General features: G+C 36.2%; 1 protein-coding gene across 1 annotated transcript in view; it reads left to right on the top strand.

The window, feature by feature from the left end:
- Positions 1-415: 415 nt before the first annotated feature.
- The window catches only part of POLR3A (RNA polymerase III subunit A), a gene marked incomplete at both ends in the record, with an annotated part of 30474 nt that continues 8136 nt past the window's right edge, over positions 416-22753 (top strand). Inside the window, 23 exons of the mRNA XM_079536106.1 lie at positions 416-459; positions 597-732; positions 1732-1869; positions 2442-2613; positions 3432-3586; positions 4566-4805; positions 5719-5881; positions 6059-6195; positions 6681-6784; positions 7527-7668; positions 8139-8279; positions 9233-9302; positions 10244-10371; positions 11042-11180; positions 11340-11504; positions 11794-11966; positions 13107-13218; positions 13863-13981; positions 15266-15403; positions 16326-16496; positions 17212-17325; positions 21745-21831; positions 21917-21999. Coding sequence (XP_079392232.1) covers positions 416-459; positions 597-732; positions 1732-1869; positions 2442-2613; positions 3432-3586; positions 4566-4805; positions 5719-5881; positions 6059-6195; positions 6681-6784; positions 7527-7668; positions 8139-8279; positions 9233-9302; positions 10244-10371; positions 11042-11180; positions 11340-11504; positions 11794-11966; positions 13107-13218; positions 13863-13981; positions 15266-15403; positions 16326-16496; positions 17212-17325; positions 21745-21831; positions 21917-21999 — 3071 coding nt within the window. The remainder of the gene's footprint in view (positions 460-596; positions 733-1731; positions 1870-2441; positions 2614-3431; positions 3587-4565; positions 4806-5718; positions 5882-6058; positions 6196-6680; positions 6785-7526; positions 7669-8138; positions 8280-9232; positions 9303-10243; positions 10372-11041; positions 11181-11339; positions 11505-11793; positions 11967-13106; positions 13219-13862; positions 13982-15265; positions 15404-16325; positions 16497-17211; positions 17326-21744; positions 21832-21916; positions 22000-22753) is intronic.

The raw sequence follows: 22753 nt of genomic DNA on the forward strand, positions 1-22753 counted from the left end.
GCGCAGCCAATCATAAGGCGGCGCTGAGGGCCTTCAGCTGGGGGCGGGCCCATGAGCGAGCCTGGCTGTTCCAGTGCCGGAGCTGGGTAGAAAAAGTACGACCGTATTGGTGGGGCTTCACGTGAGGGTTCTGTAGCTAAGTGGGGTGCCTCAGTAGGCTCGCGCTGTGATCCGGTTCTGCTCGTTTGCCGATTTGTTCTGTCCTGCACCCGGTGAGGAAGACTGGGGAATACGGGACTGGCGCGGAGCCTCGGCGCCCGCACCTGCGGGAGGCCGTGCGCTCTCTCCGACAGGGGGCGCTGTAGGAGGGCGCTGTGTCGCTCTCTCTATCCCTCTCTCCATCGCGTTCCCATCGATCTATGGTAGGCGGTCTGCTGCCGCTGTCGCCGCATGCAATCTCCGTGCCGCCGGCGCCATGGTGAAAGAGCAGTTCCGCGAGAGCGATGTGGCCAAGAAAATGTGAGCGGGACCGTGGCGCGGGAGGCAACTGAGACCGGGTGGCTGGAGGGGCCGTTGGGAAAAGCGGTGGTGTGGGCGGGGGGTTCGCGTGTGCGCAGTCAGCCCTGAATGACCCTATGTGAACTCTCGCCTCCCAGAAGCCACATCTGCTTCGGGATGAAATCCCCAGAGGAGATGCGGCAGCAGGCCCACATCCAGGTGGTCAGCAAGAACCTGTACAGCCAGGACAACCACCACGCCCCGCTGCAGTATGGCGTGCTCGACCACCGCATGGTGAGGAGCCTCGGTTTCCTACAACGTCACTTTTAGGGATTGGCATGAAATAGTTACAAATGAGATATCTGAAGTTTACTATTCAAAGTATACACAAGTATATTTCTACTTCCACAATATAGGCTGTTAGTTGCAATGGCATCTGCAGCTTGACAATTTGGATGGCTCAGCAAAATACTCTTAGGAGTTAGCAGATGAGATTTCTCTGCCTGATTCTTAGAGACCCAGAAACATTCATCCACAAAACATGGAGCTGAGGTCTGTGGGCTGCAGATCAGGTGCCACATGGTTCACTGGCACCTGCTGCATGGTTCAGTGTCTCTGCTGTTAGGAGGTGCTGCGTGGAAAACTTTTCTCCTCTTCTACTCTGCTCCAGTGGGACCACATCTGGAATACTATGTCCCGTTCTGGGCCCAGCTCAAGAAAGATAGGGAACTTCTAGGGAGGGTCCAACAGGAAGCCACAGAAATGTTGAGGGTCCTGAAGCATCTCCCTCCTGAGGACAGGCTGAGAGACATGAGACTGTTCAGCCTGGAAGAGAAGGGTGAGAGGGGATCTAATCAATATGCAGCACTAGGATAAGGGGCAATGAGAACAAACTGCAACACAGGAAGTTACATACAAATTTGTAAAATAAATTCTTTACTGTAAGAGTGACAGTGCCCTGAAACAAGCTGCTTAGAGAGGTTGTGGAGTCTCCTTCTCTAGAGATATTCAATATCTGTCAGGACTGCTGCCTACTAGACCGGCTGTAGAGAATCTGCTTTAGCAGGGAGTTGGACTCACTGATCTCCAGAGTTCCCTTCGAACCCATGGGATTTCATGATGTGTATTTCATGAAGTGCCACTGACTTGCTTCTGTTACTGGGAAAAAAAGAGTGAGGGCTGTGGGTCTGCTATCAAGATAGTTGCCTAGCCTAAGGACTGTTCTGTCTTTTACATATTTAGCTGATTACAGCTAAAGCTTTATTCTGTGCATGTGTTCCTTTCCTTTCAAAGGGAACAAGTGAAAAAGATCGTCCCTGTGAAACCTGTGGAAAAAACCTGGCTGACTGTTTGGGACATTATGGGTACATTGACTTGGAACTGCCGTGTTTTCACGTTGGATACTTCAAAGCTGTGATTGGCATCTTGCAGGTAAACTTAATTTTCATTTGCTATCAATATCTAGGCTGGTAAAGTAAATGATTAAAGAGAAATGAGATACTGAGATGATACAAGAGGTACTGCTTGAAAAACAGTCGTTCAGATGACAAATGTAAGATTGTGTTAAATATTTCATGCAATTTGTGTTTTGTAAATAAGTATGTTTAAGTATCAATTCTAGTAGTGTAAATGCATCAGTGTTATTCTTTTTGATTCAAACAGATTAGAATCAAATCGTAGAATCATTAATCTGATATCTTTCTCTAGTTGTTTGAAGTAAATGTGTTTGACCTAACTTGCCTTTTAAGCCATTCCAGTGAATCACAGCTCTGTTTGCTTTGTATTCTTTTTAAGTTCCTCAGAACTTAGACAATTTTTTTTTTTGTATTTTTTTTCCCATGAACCTGGTTGTTTTTGTTGTTGTTATATGAATTCATCTTTCATCCAAGTCTACAGTATTTTGTTAAAAAATTCCTGTGTGCTAGTGAAGAGCTCAGGTTGTGGTAGAAGTTACAACTCTGCATGTTGTGTTAAACGACTGTGCTTACGTGTTCACATTAAAGATGATCTGCAAAACCTGTTGCTGTATCATGCTGTCAGTAGAAGAAAAAAAACAGTTTTTGGATTACTTGAAGCGGCCAGGCCTTACATATCTTCAGAAGAGGGGGCTGAAAAAGAAGGTGTCTGAAAAGTGCCGGAAGAAAAACACTTGTCCTTACTGTGGTGCCTTTAATGGTGAGCACTGACATCAGCAGTTTTTCATAGTTCTTTACTGGTTTTTATCCTTGTTCTTTCCACAGTTAATGGATATTTTCTCTGTCTACTCTTAAGAAACAGGTTGTTGCATTCTTTATACTAAGCAAAGTCTTATTGATATTTCACATATGTGGAAGTAGACATTGACCGAGTAACTTATTTTTTATGCGTCTCTTCATTACAATGACCAATACTTATTACTTGAATAAGGTGTGTATTGAAAATGCTGAGTCACGGCCTGAAGCAGTGATTGAACACCTGGTGGGAAGGCCGGGCCAACTCAGGGGAACTCAGGTGCATGCAATGCACCTAAGTGACCAAAAGGGGTGGAAACAGGATCCACACCTTCCCAGACCTCATTTAAGGGTTGGCAGCAGAGGTAAGTCTATCTCTCTGGAAATCTTTGTGTGTTTGAGGCCTTTTGAAGATGAGTAGTATCTTTTCTTTGTTTTTGTGCCTACAGCTGTTGTATTCAAGTAAGTTCTTGCTGCGGTCTGGGATCTTGCTGTTCTACTGCCTTTGCTATGTTTTCTATTGTGCTGCAAGGGCCAAAAATAGAAAGCCCTGTTTAACCATTTGTTTAAAATGTGGCAAGCTGTCGTTGATGATTGGTACCTTATTTTGGAAGCATTTGTAAACTGTAATTCTGATCTTCATTTTTCATAATCCCATTAAATTGTTCTTCATAGTGTTAGATATGGTTGCTGTTTTCTGGAAGGGTGACTTGATTTTGAAGCAATTCTTTGTTTTTTTGTTGCTGTTAAGTTTTTCTTTAAAACAACAACGTTTTCTTGCAGGAACTGTGAAGAAGTGTGGTTTACTGAAAATAATACATGAAAAGTACAAAACCAATAAGAAAGTTGTAGATCCAGTAGTATCCACTTTCTTGCAGTCCTTTGAAACTGCCATAGAACATAACAAAGAAGTAGAGCCCTTACTGGGAAGAGCTCAGGTGAGGTTTGTTATTACCTGAATATTTGCTGTTTTTTGTGCATGAAATAAAGCTTTTGAAAGGTTCTCAATGTAACAGTTTATTGTAGACCAGTATTTTAAAAATACTAAGACATGTGAAGAATGTTTACTGTATTGTGACCATTACTTTGTTTATCAGTGTCTTCTGGTATGTACTTTTCTGCCTGTAGGTGAGGAGGTTGCTCTTCATATGTAAGAATTCAAGAAGCTTAAGAAAAAAAAAAAAAAGTGGGGGGGATGGAAGGGGTAGGACATGTAGATCCAAAGAAATGCTGTGTACCTCTAGATTTACTGTAGCTCTGAGTGGACTGTAATACGTAGAAATTTGTTTTCTTCAGAAGAATGTAATAATGATGAGGAGAGAAGAGACTTAATCAGCTGTTATTTTTTCATACAGCTTTGCACTGTGTGCAGTTGTTTCTTTCTGTTCTTGCTGAACTGGGTAGATATATGGGTAGATATATGTACAGCAAAAGTAATGAGCATCTGGAGTTTTTCATACTGCAGAAGTAGGTGTACTGGAAGAGAAACAAAAGGTGTTTCTTGTCTTAGTGGTTTGTTTTTTTTTTTTTTAAAGAAAAACTAGAAAAAACTAAAGAAAACTGAAGAAAAACTGTAGTTCATCTCAGTTTCTGCTAATTAAGTAAGAAAAGTATTTTAAGTTTGTTGTAATGCCTCTATTACATTGCTTTAAGAAGTAACTATGCAATACTGTTAAAAAATACTGTTAGAAATGACTTAATGCTAATGAACAAAGCCAACAAAAAATAGCAAGTATAAGAAACTATAAAGGTTGGTTCAGAATTAATAAACTAATTGTTGATAGTGTTTTTGTGTGTTGATAGTGGTTTTCTATTTGTTGAACAATCAGTATTTAAAAAGAACAATAGAGTAGATGAAGGGAGTTGCAAATTGTTACATGATGGCTTGATTTTACCATTTTCTGTTTGATTTTGTAGGAAAATTTGAATCCATTAGTAGTATTGAACCTCTTTAAAAGAATCCCAGCAGAAGATATCCCTCTGCTTCTAATGAACCCGGAAGCAGGTAAGCCTTCAGATTTGATCCTCACAAGGCTTCTAGTGCCTCCACTGTGTATCAGACCCTCTGTCGTGAGTGACTTGAAGTCTGGCACCAATGAAGATGACTTGACAATGAAACTGACAGAGATCATTTTCCTCAATGATGTAATAAAAAAGGTGAGTCATCCTTCAAGCTCTCTGAGACAGTTACTTTCAAAACGTTTAGCGCTGACTATAGCAAGTGGTTTTATATGTACTGCTACTCCCAGTCCTGCAAACAGTCTGTGTTGTACCACTGTGGTGTTTGGAATTCTATTGAAAGAAATCAAGTTGCTTCAAGTAGAGCTAGCTCTCTGGTTGCTTCTGATATTGAATGTGCTAAAAATGTACTGGAGACCTGGGACAAGATTTTTCATTTTGGTTTTGGCCTGTGAATTCATTTTTTATGTTTGGTTGTAGATTTTTCCTGCCCCCTTCCCATTATTGGAACATTTTTTTGAATGGTTGCTTACAGTGAAATTTTTTTTTTTGTGGAAACCTTTCTAGTTCTTGACCTTTTTCTATTCTATCTGTTATTAAGAAATCAATTTTCAGTTAGCGCATTTATCGAGCTGAACAGAAGTATATCTGATGGTTTACCATTTGTTTAGAAGAACTGTTCTACCAGATTAATTTTTTTTTTTAATATTTTCAAAACTGACCTTTTGTCAGAAAAACAAGGCTAAGTTAGCAAATTCTCCTGTGATTGAAGAATGAGTAACTACTGATTGTTTTCCTGGTTGTGAAATTACATTATCTTCAGCAGATTGGAAAAATGTACAATTTAAAGGAATTCATAGTTTCAGCATCTGTCAGAAGCTGACAAAAACAATATTTCTTTGTTGTTTTTTTTGTGGAAAGACTTATACTCCAGCAATGGAAGGCTGCCTTGGCTTTTTCATTCTAATGAGTGTGAAGTTTTTTGATGTTATTTTCCAAAAAAGAGTTGTGCTCATTGTCAGAATTAAAACTCTTTGCTAGTTTAATTTGTTGCTTTGTTTATTTTCTGAAATGGATTACTTTTTTTTTTTTTTTTTTTTTTTTTTTTTAGCACAGGATATCAGGAGCTAAAACACAGATGATTATGGAAGATTGGGACTTCCTTCAATTGCAGTGTGCCCTTTACATCAACAGTGAGCTTTCTGGAATTCCTCTGAACATGGCACCTAAAAAATGGACCAGAGGCTTTGTCCAGAGACTTAAGGGAAAGCAAGGTTTGTATAAGAAGTTGGTTTTAGTTAAGTTAAAACTATTTTCTATTCCAAAGCATCTCTTTGTTACCATTATGTTGTGCTACTGTTATGTACCTTCAAAGATATTCTAATGTGTTATCATAACAGGCAGCATTTTGAAATTAACTTTCTCTGAAGGAACTCTTGTTTGTTTGTTAGGTCGGTTTAGGGGGAATCTGTCTGGAAAGCGAGTGGATTTCTCTGGCAGAACAGTTATTTCCCCTGATCCTAACTTAAGAATAGATGAAGTAGCAGTGCCTATTCATGTTGCTAAAATACTGACTTTTCCTGAAAAGGTAGGTAGCACAGAACCAAACCTTTTCTCTGCCTTTTTGTGTGTTTTTTTTTGGGGGGGAGGTTGTTTTGTTGTTAGTTTTTTTTAATCATACACTAGTGTAGTTATTATACTGTTCTTCTAAAACGGAATAAATGTGTTGTATATGTGCTTAGTGTGTGATTTGGCTGCTGCTGGTAAACAAAACTTGTACTATCGGATGTATATAAGTACTGTGGAAGCATATGGGGTAAGGAGTGACAGACCAGGATAGAATGGTTTACCTTGATGTTTTCTGACTTTAAATATAGCTTCATATTTTCATTGATTTATCTGCTTAATGAGTGATTGTCTCATTTCTAAATTTCCTTCCCAGACTTTTCACATTACTGTGCTCTAAATTTTTCTCTTCTTACTTCACGGCTGAAGGCTGTGAGGGGAATAATCAGTTGTGCTGAAAAATTGTGGATGTTTCATTTCTTCCTGTTTGAAATGTTTATGCAATAGGTGAACAAAGCAAATATTAATTTTATGAGGAAACTTGTCCGAAATGGTCCTGATATTCATCCTGGAGCCAACTTCATTCAGCAAAGGCACACACAGATGAAAAGGTACCATGTTTATCTGTAATTATTCACTTTTCATCTCTTCTCATGAGCTTGTTCTTACTGCTGTGGGGAATCAATTATATCTAAAGGGATTGGCATCATTTTTTTCTCTAACATCTTTCATACAAGACAGTAGCAAAAAAAAATATATATATATGAAAAGGAGTCATACTAAACCTGAAGAGATTATATTCACTATATGTATGTATATATATATATGTGCATATACTTAAAATTCACATATTAATGATAGTGAACTGCAATTAGATTACTTTAGGGCAGTCTCTATTTGGTATCGAGGCCTAGATACCATAGGTAGTACAGAAACTTGAATGAGATGAATGTTTTGGGTCTTACTGAGAGGTGATAAGTGAAAGGAGACAACATTGGTCACTTTGTGCTGTCTGTTTTCACCCAAGGGCTATCAGTTTATGGATACCAAAAAGTAATTGTATGAGATTGAAACTCCCTGTTCTCCCTGATACAACAAAAATAATTGGTTTGTCTTTGTAGGCTTTCCTAGTTTTTGTGGTAATAACTGTCATTTTTACTAATACCACAATTTTGTTACTTAAAATAGTAACTGATCTAATGTTTGGTGATGCAGTCCCTATGTTTTGTCATCTAGTCATTGCAGTACAAATACTTCAACATTTAATGGAGAAGCTTGCATTGTGAACACAGAATTTATTTGAAGTTCTCTAAGTCTTTGTCTTTTTTTTTTTTTATGACACGTTGTTGTAAGATTCTTGAAATACGGAAACCGAGAAAAGATGGCACAGGAGCTGAAATTTGGTGATATTGTGGAACGGCATCTTATAGATGGTGATATTGTCCTGTTCAACCGACAGCCCTCTCTTCATAAGCTGAGCATTATGGCTCACATTGTGAGTGCACAGTCTAACAGTAAGGTGGTAGTACATCATGTGATTAAGAGGCCTTCACTTGCGGCTATTTATCTCTTGCATGTACAGAAATAGGTGCTTTTCTAACCATGCAGTTGTGCTTTTTGCGTGGGAATTGATGTGTAACTGGACAGTATGCTGCCAGACAGTTCTTTTAACAGCTCTATTTGACTTCAGAATCTGTTTTTGAGTAAGCATTTCGCTATTGTAAAGTTCCTGTGGCCTCTAGAAAGCATTCTGTATAAATACTTCATAATAGAAGTTAGATGTATTTGTGTAACCAATAACGTATTCAGTTTCTGTTGTTTCATGGCTGTGATGAGTCCCACAGTCAGAAATTTTGATGCATATCTGTAATAGAATGCATAATGCCTACAAAGAAGCACTTGAGCTTAGTCTTTCATCTCTCCACATGCTTCGCTGCATGCAAAACACTTTTTTTCTGTTTGCAGGCTAGAGTAAAACCCCATAGGACATTCAGATTTAATGAATGTGTCTGTACACCATACAATGCAGACTTTGATGGAGATGAGATGAACCTTCACCTTCCTCAGACAGAAGAAGCAAAAGCAGAAGCACTTGTTTTAATGGGGGTATGTATGTAGATCATGTATTGGGACTTTGCTAGTGATGGCCATGCCTTGTAATACTTATCTTACATGTGAGATCTAAAGTTACCATCAGGTTCAATGAGTATGGATAGTATGCAGCTATGAAACTCCTTAGAAGCAAAATGGAAAAGGGAATTGAGAATAAAACAGAGCTGTTAGTCTGACAGTAGACTGGGTGATAGTCTAATACATGTGCATTTAGTATTCCTGGCAAATTCTGGATTTTTAAATAAGTACATGTTGTCAACATGTTTCTGCTTGACTACCATTATCAGTTGCTGCCAAAATAGTGGGTTTGTGCTGAGCTAATAATTACTAGAGGAGACAGATGAGTAGGTTTTTATTTAGGAGGGTGGAAAAAATGGAGGAAAAAAAAAAAAAGGTAAATAGAGGAATATGGTGGTTGCAGTGCTTTATCTGTAGCATGAAAGTGGAGTCAGTAGCAGTAATTTGAGGATTTTCCAGGACATTGGTCCTCTCGGGTGACTAGTTCTGCTGTGCGAAGACAGCTGTTGTTTGCAGCATGTATTGACTTGCTGAGGTGATTTGGGAGCTTAAAAAGAAAGCTTCAACAATTTAAAAAAAAAAAAAGTATAATCTAGGATATTATTGTCCTGTGAATAGTTCAGGCAAATCTGAGGCAGCCAGGTACTGTATAGATGGGGTTATAGGGATGACTAACTGGAGCAGGAAATAGTGTGAGTGGGAGCTCCTTACCCTAAACTCAATTTGTTTGCTGTATTATGATGTTTGAGGAGATGTATGTGATGTATGTGATACATGTTAAATCATAGTTTTTAATGTTTGGTGCATGGAAGTGATGTATTTTCAAAATATTTGAGTGAAGTATCAGGATGCAGGAATTGGTATCTAAATCTACCTAAATGGAATATCAGTGTTTTGCAGTGTGTAACTTTTAATTTTACATCATATAGACTAAAGCAAACTTGGTAACACCAAGGAATGGAGAACCTCTAATTGCTGCTATTCAAGATTTCTTAACAGGTGTGTACTTAATCTTATTTTAGAGCTGTGTAATCTAATAATTCTTTGAGAATCCTTTTTTAGTAGTTTTTTTCTATATCAACTTAAAATTTTGTCTTGTACAAGTGAAAGTGACCGTATGAGAGTAAGGCCATTTTTTAGTCTGAAATAGGATGTTCTTCCGATTGCTTCTGATACTGTCAACTGTAGTTGGTGCTATTTTTAGTAGCTTTTTGTGGTTTGTGGTCTTTTCAACATCAAAAGTGAATGTTTAGGATCTTCACATGTTATGTAGTGTAAATTAATTACGATTATGGTAGAGGAGTTAAACTTATTAGCCTAAAACGAGTTTTAACCTACAGCAAGTATCTTCAGTTTGCATTATTTCTTCAAGAGAAGTAATGAATATATGAAAGTGTACAAAGTCAGTGCTGAAGCATTTTTTTTTTTTTTTTTTTTAACTTATGGCACAGTGTATGAAAAAGAACAGAGGGTAGCAAAGAAGGGTTGTTATGAGGAGGGGTTTGGCCTCTTCTCCCAGGCAGCAAACAGGACCTGAGGACGTGGCCACAAGTTGTGTCAGGGGAGGTTCAGATGAGCCATAAGGAAAAACTTTTTCTCTCAGAGAGCGGTCAGGCACTGAAATGGCTGCACAGGGAGGTGGTGGAGTTGCTGTCCCTGGCAGTGTTCAAGAGGTGTCTGGATGAGGAGCTGCGAGATGTGGTTCAGTGCTTGTAGTAGTGGTGATGGGAGGATGGTTGAACTAGATGATCTTGTAGGGCGTTTCCAACCTTGTGATTCTGTGATTCTGTGATTCTATGAAATCTGAATGTCATAGACTTAATTTTATCTGAAAAGCTGTGTAAACTATTGTTATTTTGTGCAGTGCATAGTTACTTAGTATCAGAATAAAGTCATTAATACTGAATATGCAATAACCTCTAAATGTAATCACTTTTCAGGTGCCTATCTTCTTACACTAAAAGATACCTTCTTTGATCGAGCAAAAGCCTGCCAAATCATTGCTTCTATTCTGGTTGGCAAGGATGAAAAAATTAAAGTTCGTCTTCCTCCCCCAGCAATTTTGAAGGTGTGTCACACTGTTATTTAATATTATGAACACTTTATATGTTCTTTACCTATGGGGATGCTTTCAGTGAAGAGACCATTCTTATGTTTTCTGTTTGTTTTGTATTAGATACTGTAAGAAATAAAGTGCATTCATTTTGAGTTTATATGAACCTTTTTTTAACAAGGAGCAGTGTTTCTTTGACTGCTTTTCTCATTCAAAATGAGAAGATATAGCTGCTTTTAGCAGTGATGTGTTTACTTATGTTTAACTACAAGTGAGTGAAGTACATAATTACATAAATCTTTAATCTCTTATAGCTTCAGACAGCATTACATAAGTAACTATAAATGTGATACCTAGCTTGTGAAATGAAATTCACGTAGCATCATATTTTTTTCCTTTCCTAATCAGGGAAACGTGATAGTGAGAGGGAGCAATGAAGCATGTCTCAGTAAATGCATGCACATACCCTTACATAAAGAATAGACATTTGGGAATCAGCATTTTTATTTATGTAGAAATGCATATTGTTTTTCTATTCAAAGGAATAGCATTATGTGGCTTCCTATTTAGTATGGAAAGATTAAGAATTAAAAACAGGATTTTACAATTAGACTCTTACTTGCTGCTTCTAGTAGTTGTATCATAAAATCTGTAACCCTAATTCCTGTCATTTTATTTTCCTAAGCCTGTAACACTCTGGACGGGAAAGCAGGTTTTCAGCCTCATTCTCAAGCCCAGTGATGACTGTCCTGTAAAAGCCAATCTGCGAACCAAGGGCAAGCAGTATTGTGGCAAAGGGGAAGATCTGTGTTACAATGATTCTTGTGAGTAATACTTCTAAAGCTGTGTTTTGGAAGCTTTCAATAACATGGTAGATGTTCAAATTCAGACTGCTTCTGGATGTGTTTCGGAGGTGAACTGAGTGTGAGAATCTTTGAGTCATGCTTTAGAATTCTGAATTATTTTTGCTTTTCTATTTCTAGATGTCACAATTCAGAACAGTGAGTTAATGAGTGGCAGTATGGACAAAGGAACCCTAGGTTCTGGATCAAAAAATAATATCTTCTACATTTTGCTGAGAGACTGGGGACAAGTGGAAGCTGCAGATGCCATGTCAAGGCTAGCCAGACTTGCTCCTGTCTATCTTTGTAAGTTTCCTTGTAAAACAATATCTTAAAGCAGAAATCCAGAACAATCAAGCAAAATTTGTTTCATATACAATGTATCCTGTTCAAAACAAAGAAAAAACAAAAAGATAGTCATTAAACTGTCAAGTAGTGAAACAATTGGTATGTTTACAAAGTGCTTGTGTCTGTCACATGGTGGGAGGAAATAACAAAGTAACAAAGTTCCAAATGACAAAATTTCCTGATTTTCATTTCTATTTTTTTATGTGTGAGATTGAGCTAGCATTATAATCTTCTTATTTTATGACAGCTAATCGTGGCTTTTCAATTGGAATTGGCGATGTTACCCCAGGTCAAGGCCTGTTAAAAGCTAAGTATGAGCTGCTGCATGCTGGTTATAAGAAATGTGATGAATATATTGAAGCACTGAACACTGGCAAGCTACAGCAGCAGCCTGGTTGTACTGCGGAAGAGACGCTAGAGGTAAGCATTTTAAATTAAGTCAATATGTATTTAGAATAGAAACTTTATGAATGTATGTTTAGCTTCATTTGTGAAGCTAAATGTTGTCTCCTGATGCTTAAAAATATAAGTATGGTCTGTGTGCGTGCAACTTTTGTTGTCTGAATATCTAATCCTTTAGATGCAAGTAGCCAGCTAAATGTTAAAATGTTAGTTAAATGCTTAATAACCAGGATCCTCCCACCCCACTGGAAGTGTTGAAGTGACACAGAATAAGAAATGAAAACAAGATTCATTGCATTTACCAATATTTACTGAATTAATAAACAACAGTAACAACAATAAATTTAGTCCAAGAAACAAAACTCTTTTAATTAGAATTCTGTCTACAAGCAGTATGTTTTCTTATATCCTATTAGAACAGCTGTCAAGTGGACTTCAGTTACACTTTTTTCTTTTGACTCCTTCTGTTTAAAAGAAAAAAAAAATCAAGATCAGCTAACATTATCCAAAAGCTTAGGGATAGTATCTTAATGATATCTGAATAATACTATGTTAATAAGCTGAAGAATACTATGTTAATTGACTTTAATAGTTTTATGTCTGTTCTCTTGGCTATCAATGTATCTTTTAGTTTCTTAACAGTAGAAAGGGATGTAGGGGAGGAAGTGTACGAGGAAAAACAGACAGGCAAACCCACCCTGTGAAGTACTTCCACATTTGTCTAGTTACGTTTTGCCTAAAAGAAGTCTTCCCGTGTTTCATGCTTTTCCTCTTCTCAGAGACCCTGGTTTTTGGTATAGTTTATAAAATATCAGAGATATTAACACTGTACATTGTGAGAGCATTCCAAAATTACTTCTTTGCAGTAATCTTTCACATAGTACAGCTTAGCTTAGTTCAGTACTTGGTGTAAGTAGCTTAAGAGGTTGTAATGTGCCCAGATACTGCTGCCTTAACCCAACAAAGAATTATTTTGCTGCAAACTGGAAAGTTACCCAAGTTAAAAGTTGCAACTTTACCAAAATAAATTCCAGGCTTATTTCTCTTAATTCTATTTTTAGTACTTATTCACTACTGAAGGTACTGCTGGAAAATGGTAATATATTGTTTGCGTATGGCTTTTTTTACTAATACCAAATCTCTGTTCTTGGATTTCAGGCTTTAATACTTAAAGAACTCTCTGTTATCAGAGATCATGCTGGCAGTGCCTGTCTCAGAGAACTGGACAAGAGCAACAGTCCCCTTATTATGGCTCTTTGTGGTTCTAAAGGTAGGGATAGCTGAGTTCCAGAGTTTGCTAATTCCATCTGTGTTCTTAAAATTACTTGTTCTGTCATAATAGCTTATTTGATGCAGGCAGTTGTGCAATTACACAATTCACATCCTGCAAAGTTGAAGTGACTCCTTTCTGTAATTGCTAGTTGGCTCTCATTAAATAGTTCACCAGCTCATTTTCAGTTATTGTCTTTAAATTTTTTTTGTACTACTTGAAAAGCATCCTACTAGGACTTGTTCTGAAGACTTTTGTTGTACCTCCCGTTTGAAGAATCTGTCGTGGAAAAATCAGCCAGAAATGATTCCTTGAGAATTAGAAATAGTAAAAAGCCGTTTTCACTGCAAATAAAGCTTTTTCATTATCTGAGGTTTATTTTGTTGTAGAAATCATGGTAAACACTTAACCCTTCTTTTAAAATGTTGAAATATGCTTTTTGGAGAAACTGTGAATCAAAATACTAAAACTACGATTGTGTTTTATAAACCAGAATCCATAACACAAGACAGGATAGTATTTAACTATAATGAATGTCCATGACTCCAAGAAAAATATAGAATTGTTAACTGTCTTCAAAGAAATTAAGGCAGCTCTGTCAGTGTTGATATTACTCATTTGTAAGATTTTTCCTTTCTTTTTAGGCTCCTTCATTAATATATCCCAGATGATTGCATGTGTAGGTCAGCAGGCTATCAGTGGGTCCAGAGTTCCTGATGGATTTGAGAATAGGTCTTTGCCTCATTTTGAGAAGCATTCTAAGGTAATTCTGTATGTTAAAACACTGTAAAGAAAAGTGAAACAAGTTAACTTAGAACACTTTAAGAAAGGTGCATGGTAAAGAAACAGGAACACATACATTTAATTTAAAATGTTTTGAATGTAATGTGGAGCTTAGTAGTAGTATTGTGAATTGTTGTAGGACATTTCATTAGCCTAAATATTTACAGCTGGAACTTGCTGTTTTCCATGGTAGAATTCTAATTTAGTAATTTAAAGTAAGCTTGATGCATTTTTGGTTCTAAAATTATTTGCTAATTTGTCTTGCTGTCTCTCACTGCATTGCGAGTTTTCAGTACGCCTTTTGGGTGTATTATCAGTCAGTGAAACACATCAGAAAAATCATTCTGGGGTATGTTTTTTTCTTTCTGTACTAGGATATATATCATTGGATGCTTTGTACATAGCAATGAGGAATCATGCACTTGTTAATGCAAATCAATGGGATTTGTGGCTTATTGGTTTGTTTTTCCTTAACTGCTCGTCTGAAACTTAATGATCACCAGAGAAAGTTCTTAACACCAGTCATCAATCTTGTTAACAGATTTAACTCGTGTCAGATGACAACCATGACATTTAGATCTGTTACTAAAGTCCAAATTTCAATTTATGAATTCTGCAACAAAATCTTATATTTTCTGAGTAAATTGAGGAAAAAACTTCTTTGGTTATGTAAGAATAAAAGTTCAAGTTTTAACTCTGGCTTTTTTTTATTGATTTAGAAAGCACTTCCTATTTACATAGTGGCATATGGTAGTCTTCAGGCATGAACCTTTTTGTAGCTTATATGTGATTGTGTTGTCATGGAGACAGCTTGATGTTTTTTGACTTTGTAATGCCTGCATAAAGTTCATTTTCAAGAGCTGTTCTCAGATATCATAGGAAAACAAGAATTAGTTATGTACATATCTCCATATTTTTTCTAGATTCCTTGGTCTTTGTCATGAACGTTTGTATTATCCTTTCAATTCTCTTATCATTAAGTGAAGTTGACTTGTTGGAAGTTGGTGTAGTGTTTGCAGGAGTGGCTAGAGGCATGGCTGGATTTAAAAGTGAGCTAAAATCTGATTTAGTAGTTTGGGAAAAACTAGTTGAGGATACTGAAGCCTGTGTCAGATTTAAAATACATTACGTTTCAGGGCTAAACGCAACTGAGACAAATTTTTCTATGCTTGTATATCACCTATCTTTTCTTCCTGTTTTTTATATATATATATATATATGGGATGTTAATTGTATTTCAACTTCTTTCCTCTCTTTCCTGTAGCTTCCAGCAGCGAAAGGCTTTGTTGCTAACAGCTTCTATTCTGGATTGACTCCCACTGAATTTTTTTTTCACACTATGGCTGGTCGAGAAGGTCTGGTTGACACTGCTGTAAAAACAGCTGAAACTGGATACATGCAGGTAACTGTCAGTGGATTGGGAGCTTCATCAGTTTTTCCAAATGAGACTATTTACTTAATGCTTGATAGGATGGGGGGGCAGTGCATGTGTTTTGTGTAGGTTTCTATTGTTGTATGTTTTTAATATAAGAGTAGGTGTGAGGCTTGTGAGATATGTCAAGCAATAGTGCAGTAATATGCTTGTGTTAAGCTGTTTTGTTTTGAATGTAGGTGATTAAAAAAAGCCCTCATTCTAGGTAAATATTGAGGACTGTTTTCAAGGTGCTTTAATTTTTGTGCAGATATGATATAACATAGGTTTGAGCTGAATGCCTTTTCAGTTTTGATATGTTGATGAGAAACAGAAAATAAGATGTTCGGGTGATATAAATATGTCTAATCCTTTCTTTTAGTATCTGTTCTCTTTAGGTGGCAGGCTGTAGAGACTTGGATTTCCCAGAAAATGAATTTATGTAAGAAACAATAGCTAGCTAACACTGATGGAAGAATGGCAACTATTGGCATTGGATGGATGAGCTAATTGTTTTTTTTTTTGTCAGTGAAAGCAATTGTTGTCTGGTTTTGTTGCTGCATGCAAAATTAATATCACTTGAGAAACAAACCCGACTAGAATACAAAAGAATACAAGACTTGAGGTTTTTTGTCATGAATAACCACAAATAGTCTTTAGATTGTAATAGGTTATTGCAATCTGGCATTCAGGAACTCTGTAGTATTGGAAACAATAACAAAATTGTATTATGGCCTTAAATCTTGTTATTGCTGTCTCTCATGTTATGGGGAAGGTCTAGGGAATGTGTAGCTTAAAATAGGCTTTTGTGCCTGCACTGTCAAATGTACTTTCTGACTATTTTCTTTAATTTTAATGGTTCCAACCAATAAAGCAATCACACTTTATCTTCCCTGCATCTTTTTTCCTTCAGAGGCGGCTGGTAAAGTCCCTTGAAGATCTCTGTTCACAGTATGATTTGACAGTCAGAAGTTCTACTGGTGACATTATTCAGTTTATTTATGGAGGAGATGGCTTGGATCCTGCAGCAATGGAAGGGAAGGATGAACCACTGGAATTTAAGCGAGTTCTAGACAATATCAGAGTAAGGATTAATGACATTTTGTTCCAAGTGAAAAGACTATTATGCATGTGGGAAGGAGAAAAATTATGCAGAGCGTTGATTCAGTTTTTAATTCAGGATTTAAATCACATTTTTGGCAGTCTTGATATCAGGGTTTTTTTTTTTTTTTTTAGCATGTCTGCTAAGAGTTATAGGTACCTTTCACATCAGAATAGAACAACTGGAACTTAAGTGTATGAGCAGTGGAAAGCTGTGTTCTTACATATATAGGCATACATAACACCATATGGTAGCAAAGTTACTACTGATTCAGTCAGATGTTATGTAGGATTTAAATTACACAAAGCAATTCTTATTTAATTCAAAACTTTTTTGTGCTGAAGTATTGCTTACGTCATCCTAACATTCTGTTGAATAACTCTTGAAATATTGTGATTTTTTTTTTAAACAATATTTATTTTTGGTTTTGCTTTTTCACAACATAAAGCCTTTTGCAGAAATGACTGTGTGGGTTTCTGTAATCTGAGTGTAATATGTTGGCAGAATTGGAAATCTGGATGCGTACACCTTCAGATTTATTTGAACACAAATGTATATGGACTGCCTTTTCACAGTCATCAAACATGGAGTTTAAAAATAATACTTAAGTATACTGTTAATCATTTGCATATATCTCCATTCTGTGTCTATATTGAAATTTCATTTTCATGTGAATGATTTGTTTTTTTCTCTTAAGGCTGTATATCCATGCCGAAGTGAACCAGCCCTTAGTAAAAATGAACTGGTGTTAACATCTGAATCTATCATGAAGAAGAATGAATTTCTTTGCTGCCGAGACAGCTTTCTGCAGGTAATATCATTATGTCACTTTCTTATCATACTGTGAGTAACATTACCTTATAATTCAAGGAAATGTTTCTATTGATCTGTAGGAGCAATAGTTGCATTTGTTGCATTAGTAACAGGGATAGCAGTTTGCTCAGTAATATATTTCTGTACACTTTAGAGATGGGGAAGTAGGGCAAGTTGTTCTTCATGTCGTAGGTGTTCACAGTGACATAAGTTAGTGATTTTTGGATATAAGTTTTCATTGATCTCATTAGAGTTATTTAGCTGGAATTTCTGTTTATAGCACAACAGTGCAGTTATGTGCTGTCTCTGAGATGTCAGAAATTAAATAATCCTCACTGATTTCATTAGAAACTATTATTTAATCTGTCTCCTGTGTGTGTTCTGAAATAATTGACCTGAAGAACTGCTTCTAGGTATTTGCTTGTTTTCCTCCAGTAAACTATATTCTTACACCTTTTTATGTTGCTTTCCCTAAGTACTAACCCAGCTAAAAGACTTCAGCCATATGAAGCACTTCGCTCAATATGGCTTTATCTTTTGGGAAATATTAGCATATCTTTCAAGGAAGAGTAAATGTTCACATGACTGCGCTTGAAATTGTAGAAAACTATTTGTTTAGAAGAGCATTAAGTATTGGAGTATTTAGGAGAGTATCCTACTTGAGACTACAGTAGGAGACAGATTAAAAACAGCAGAAATAAGCTGACCGTGGATATGTAAAATCTTGATCAACCTTCTGATTTTTGGCAGTAATGACAGCAACATGAATTTAGTAACCTAGTTTTGAAGGTTTTTTAATAGATCAGAGTACTTTAGAGCTCTAAGGTAGCAAAACTGGTGAGTAATCTGATGTGCATTGCTAGAGCAGAGCAGAAAAATCATTTGTATCTATAGTTGAAATACACTGTGAATCTCAACTGCACCAGTAAGGGGAAAAAAAAAATGAAAAATGCCAGTGTTTTTTGAAGTGTTATTCATTTTTAATCACATCAGTAAAAGTTAACTATATTTATCCTTTTGAAGTGTTATATTTATGTAGCATTAATGATAATGAATTTCACTTTTGATTTTTAAGTTTCAAATACTGTTACTTTTTCTTATTTCTTTTCCTTTTTTCTGTTCAACCTTGAAGGCATTAACTGAAACAGGTTATGAAAAATATAATGAGGTAACTGTAGCATGTGTGTGCACTGTGTGAGCATTAATGTTAGTGCTTTTTTAGCTACAGATGTGTATAGTGCTGAAAGAACTGATTAGCATATATACATTACTGCTTGTTAAATTCTAATGTAGGTATCAATCAAAGTAATTTAACCAAGTCCTTTTTTTAATTATGAAAACAATGTGACATATGAATTCATCACTGCAGTTCCTTAGTAATCTGAGGATTTGAAATAACTTTCTTTTTGCTACATAACTTTCCTTTCTAGAATTCATTCTTTCAACTTGCATTAATGTTAACATGGGTTTTCTTATTATTCCTTCTCTTCCTCTACTTTCTCTTCTGTTTTATGAGGAGGTTATTATAATGGCTTACCCATTCTAGTCTAGAAAGCAGAATGTCTAAATGACCTGTTTCAAGCAGGCTGTGCTCATTCAGCTTGCACTGTTTCCTCGCTAGAGGGAGATCAGCTGATGGAAAAAGTGCATTGTTGGCTGGATCAGCTTCCAGTATGGCTTAACACTTGATTACAAATGTTTAAATATATTAAAATACAGCAGTAGAAAAATTTTCTTCATGTGGAAATGAGGAAGCCTTGATTTTTTTTTTTTTTTTTTTTTTTTGTCAAGAAAATTATTTTCCTATTTTCTGGAGATGACAAAAGATAAACACTGGGAGGTGTGGTACAAATACAGAAAAGACCTAGATGGTGGAACATGCAGAGCTTACCTAATGGGTGTGACTGGATTTGAATGGCTTCCTGCTGAGTCACTTTGTATTTCAGTGGGCTTCCTAACTGAGAATTCTTATATTAACTGTGCTTAACATACATAAATACTCCTGCTAACGTAGTGTTGGGGAAAATGATTTAAATACCTGAGTGACCAGGCTTTGCAGATTGCTATTTTAATATAGAAACTTACCAAGTCAATTTAGTGCCTTTTTGTTAAACATGTCGTGACTAAAAGATTTGATAGGTTTGGACTGTGTGAAAAAGATGACTTGGGAGCTGCGTTATGTGTGTTTATGGAGCATCATGTTCCAAATGATAATTCCATAAAAGGGACAGGCTTGAAAGGAATCATCTACCTCGTCTTTTTATTTGTAGCCTGAACTAACCCATAGTTGAAATAAACTACTAAAAGATCATAAAAAGTTGAGGGTCAAAGGTCACTTTCCTCTGTTACTTCCACATGAATAAAATGTGTTGAGAAGATAAAACTGAAGAGTTTTTTCATTAATTCTCACCATTCTTTCTTTGTTCCTAGTAGATGGAAGTAAAAGTTAATCAAATGATGATTTATAATGCAGAATTGTATAGGAGAACATAATGGTTTATAATACTAGACACTTAAATGGACATATTTTACTTCTTAGGGACTGTAAAAGAGTAAAAGTTGGCAATAAAATTGTCCATGATGCCATTTGCTGCCCTATACTGCTTTGGTGTTATGTATTTTCCTGTTGCAGACTTGCTCCATATGACCACATGACTAATTCTTCAGTCAGTATGATAGCCTCTCTTGAATTACTGTGGTTGTTGCTGTTATTGTTCCTGTCCCTCGGTTTTCAGAGAGTAAATAAAAACAAAAGTGCTCATCCTATGATGTTCTAGAGGGAGAAGTTGGTATCACATTTTGTCATTCTCCCTTTCCACCATTCCACAAATGAAGTGTATTTCAAGGTGGAATTACTTTTAAAGCATCTCTTGTATTTTTTTTTTTTCTACTGATCAAGTGTTACCAACTTCTCTAAGTCCCGCAGTATTCTTTTTAGTCATCCAATAGGAAGATTAATCTTTCTAATGCTGCATTAGTACTTTAAACTAAAAAATAATTAAATTTGTCAATTTTATCCAAAGATCTAATGATTAAAACTATTCAGAATGGCACAGTATTTCATTTGTGAGTTATGACTGCAAAAGGGGCAGAAATGTATGAATGCAACCTATTTCACCCAAATGAGAAACAACATAAAGCATCCATTTCAGCAACGCACTTCTGTTGTCAGTTCCTTCTTAGATCTAATAGTCACAGAACATAACTGTTTGCAAGTACTTGGAATGTCAGTAAGAATGTTCTATTTTGAGAATCTGAGGATTCTGTTAAGTTATAAAAGAAGTATTTTGATAGTGATTTATGAATGGAATCATAAAAAAAGGGCAGTTACTCAAATATTTACTTCACAAGTTATTTTCAGTGCTCAGCTACTGCAGGAGTTAGGAGTGTAACAGTGGCTGAAGAGTGATACTATATGATCATTCTGGTTGGCAGGCAGGGTTGTTAGGGTTAAAGGGGTTTAAAATGGACTCTAAAAATCAAACTTTTTGCTCTTCTGTAGAGATTTGCTTACAAGAATTTCCTCTTGATTTTTAATTTTTTTCATTTATACTTTGGTTTTCATTAGCTGTTATGGTAATGACTTGCCCAGAGTCCACTTCAATGAAAAAGTGCTGTTATGAACCTCTTGTTTCATATCTATATCCTAAGCATAATGCCTGGATGATGTTCCATAGAAGTATTGGATATTTTTGTAACAGTATTATTTCAGTTGGCATTCCAGTAAAGACTATCACAACTACCTCTGGGTAAACCTAATAAGAAAGTGGCTGGTTTATGTATTAATTCTCTTGTTTGCAAAGCCCCTCAGCAATATAGAGAAATCATTTGAACTAAGCAATGTAGACTGACATATTTCTATCAGTTTTAAGGGGTTATTTTTTTTTGTATTTGACTTCTTTTTTTTTTTTCTGATTCAATCCCTCTCACCCCAGATAAAGTATGTCTCTGAAACTATGAACAGTTTTTTTTCATTGGGAATCCTTTACATACTTTTCTTGTTGTGGTCTTTCAATTTTGATTTATTTTAAATACTGAGAAATGAGTGAAAATTATTTTGTTAGTATAGTAAGAAAATAAAATTTCTTACTATAAAATGACATTTTTGACTGGCGAAGAATTTCAGTGAGTGGTGAGTAGGAAGAAAGAACTGACCACTGTCAAATCTTTGTTTTCAGTATGTGCTCAGGAAGGATGCTTTTATTCAGTGTGGACCATACTCCTCTGTGTTGCTGCTAATTCACAAAAGTGAATTTGATTTGCTGAATTTTAGTGTTTAGTTTTAATGTTTCTCTCTTTGTATTGTGCAGTTAATATATTGTTGTAAACATTTCATCTGGATCCCTAAGCAGTAATTGCTGAAGATTTCAATATAAAGAATGTATCTTTGCTTACTTTTGTTTCTGTGTAATTTCAGGAAATAAAAAAATTCATCAAAGGTGTTTCTGAGAAGATTAAAAAAACTAGGGACAAGTATGGTATCAATGACAATGGCACGACTGAGGTAAATAGTTTCAGTTGGTTATTTATGTTGTTGTTTTAAGTCTTCGTAAGCTATTTCTTTTTCAACTGTTCTGTTCTCTTTATAGCCACGGGTTTTATATCAGTTGGATAGGATTACTCCAACGCAACTGGAGAAGTTTCTAGAGACCTGTAGGGACAAATACATGAGGTAAATGTTTGGCTTGTTATTTTCTCTCTATTTATTTAACCAGCTTAGTATTTTTGCTATCTTTGCCATCTAGGAGTAACTCCAATGCTAAAAACAACATTTTGCTATTTTACTCTATGGATTCTGTTGTAAGTGCAACACAAATAAGTAGTTAACTTCAATGACCTCAACAAAAATTGGAAGACAAAGTAGGGTGTGAATAAAAAGAAGGCAGAATTGAGTCTTGTGAGTCAGTTCTTGAGATTTGACTGATACAGTTTTCATTTTTTCTGCTGTTGAGTTTTAATCAGATTATTTTGTTAGATTATTCTCATTACTTATTTCCTTTTACACTGCAGGAAAAAATAGTTTGTATTTCATATTATATTTCTTCTTACATCAGGAGACTTGACAATATAAATCTAGCTGCTTGTACTCAGGTATATTTCTTCTGAGATAATAGGAGTCATACTGCTGTAGCGGGGAGGCTCCAAAGATAATTGGGGGAGTAAAGCACCTCCCTCATGATGAAAGGCTGAGAGACCTGGAATTGTTCAGCCTAAAGAGGACTGAGAGGGGATCTTGTTAACACTTCTAAATATCTAAAGGATGAGTGTCAACGGGCGGGGGGGAGGGGGGGGGGGGGCTTTTTTTTTTTTTTTTTTTTCAGTGGTGCTGAGCGACATGGCAAGGAGCACTGAGCACAAACAGGAACACAAGGTTCTATCTGCACGTGAGAAGAAACTTACTTTTGAGGGTGATAGAGCACTGGAAC

Source organism: Tetrao urogallus, assembly GCF_951394365.1.
Source record: "Tetrao urogallus genome assembly, chromosome: 5".
In the NCBI taxonomy this organism is placed as follows: Eukaryota; Metazoa; Chordata; class Aves; order Galliformes; family Phasianidae; genus Tetrao; species Tetrao urogallus.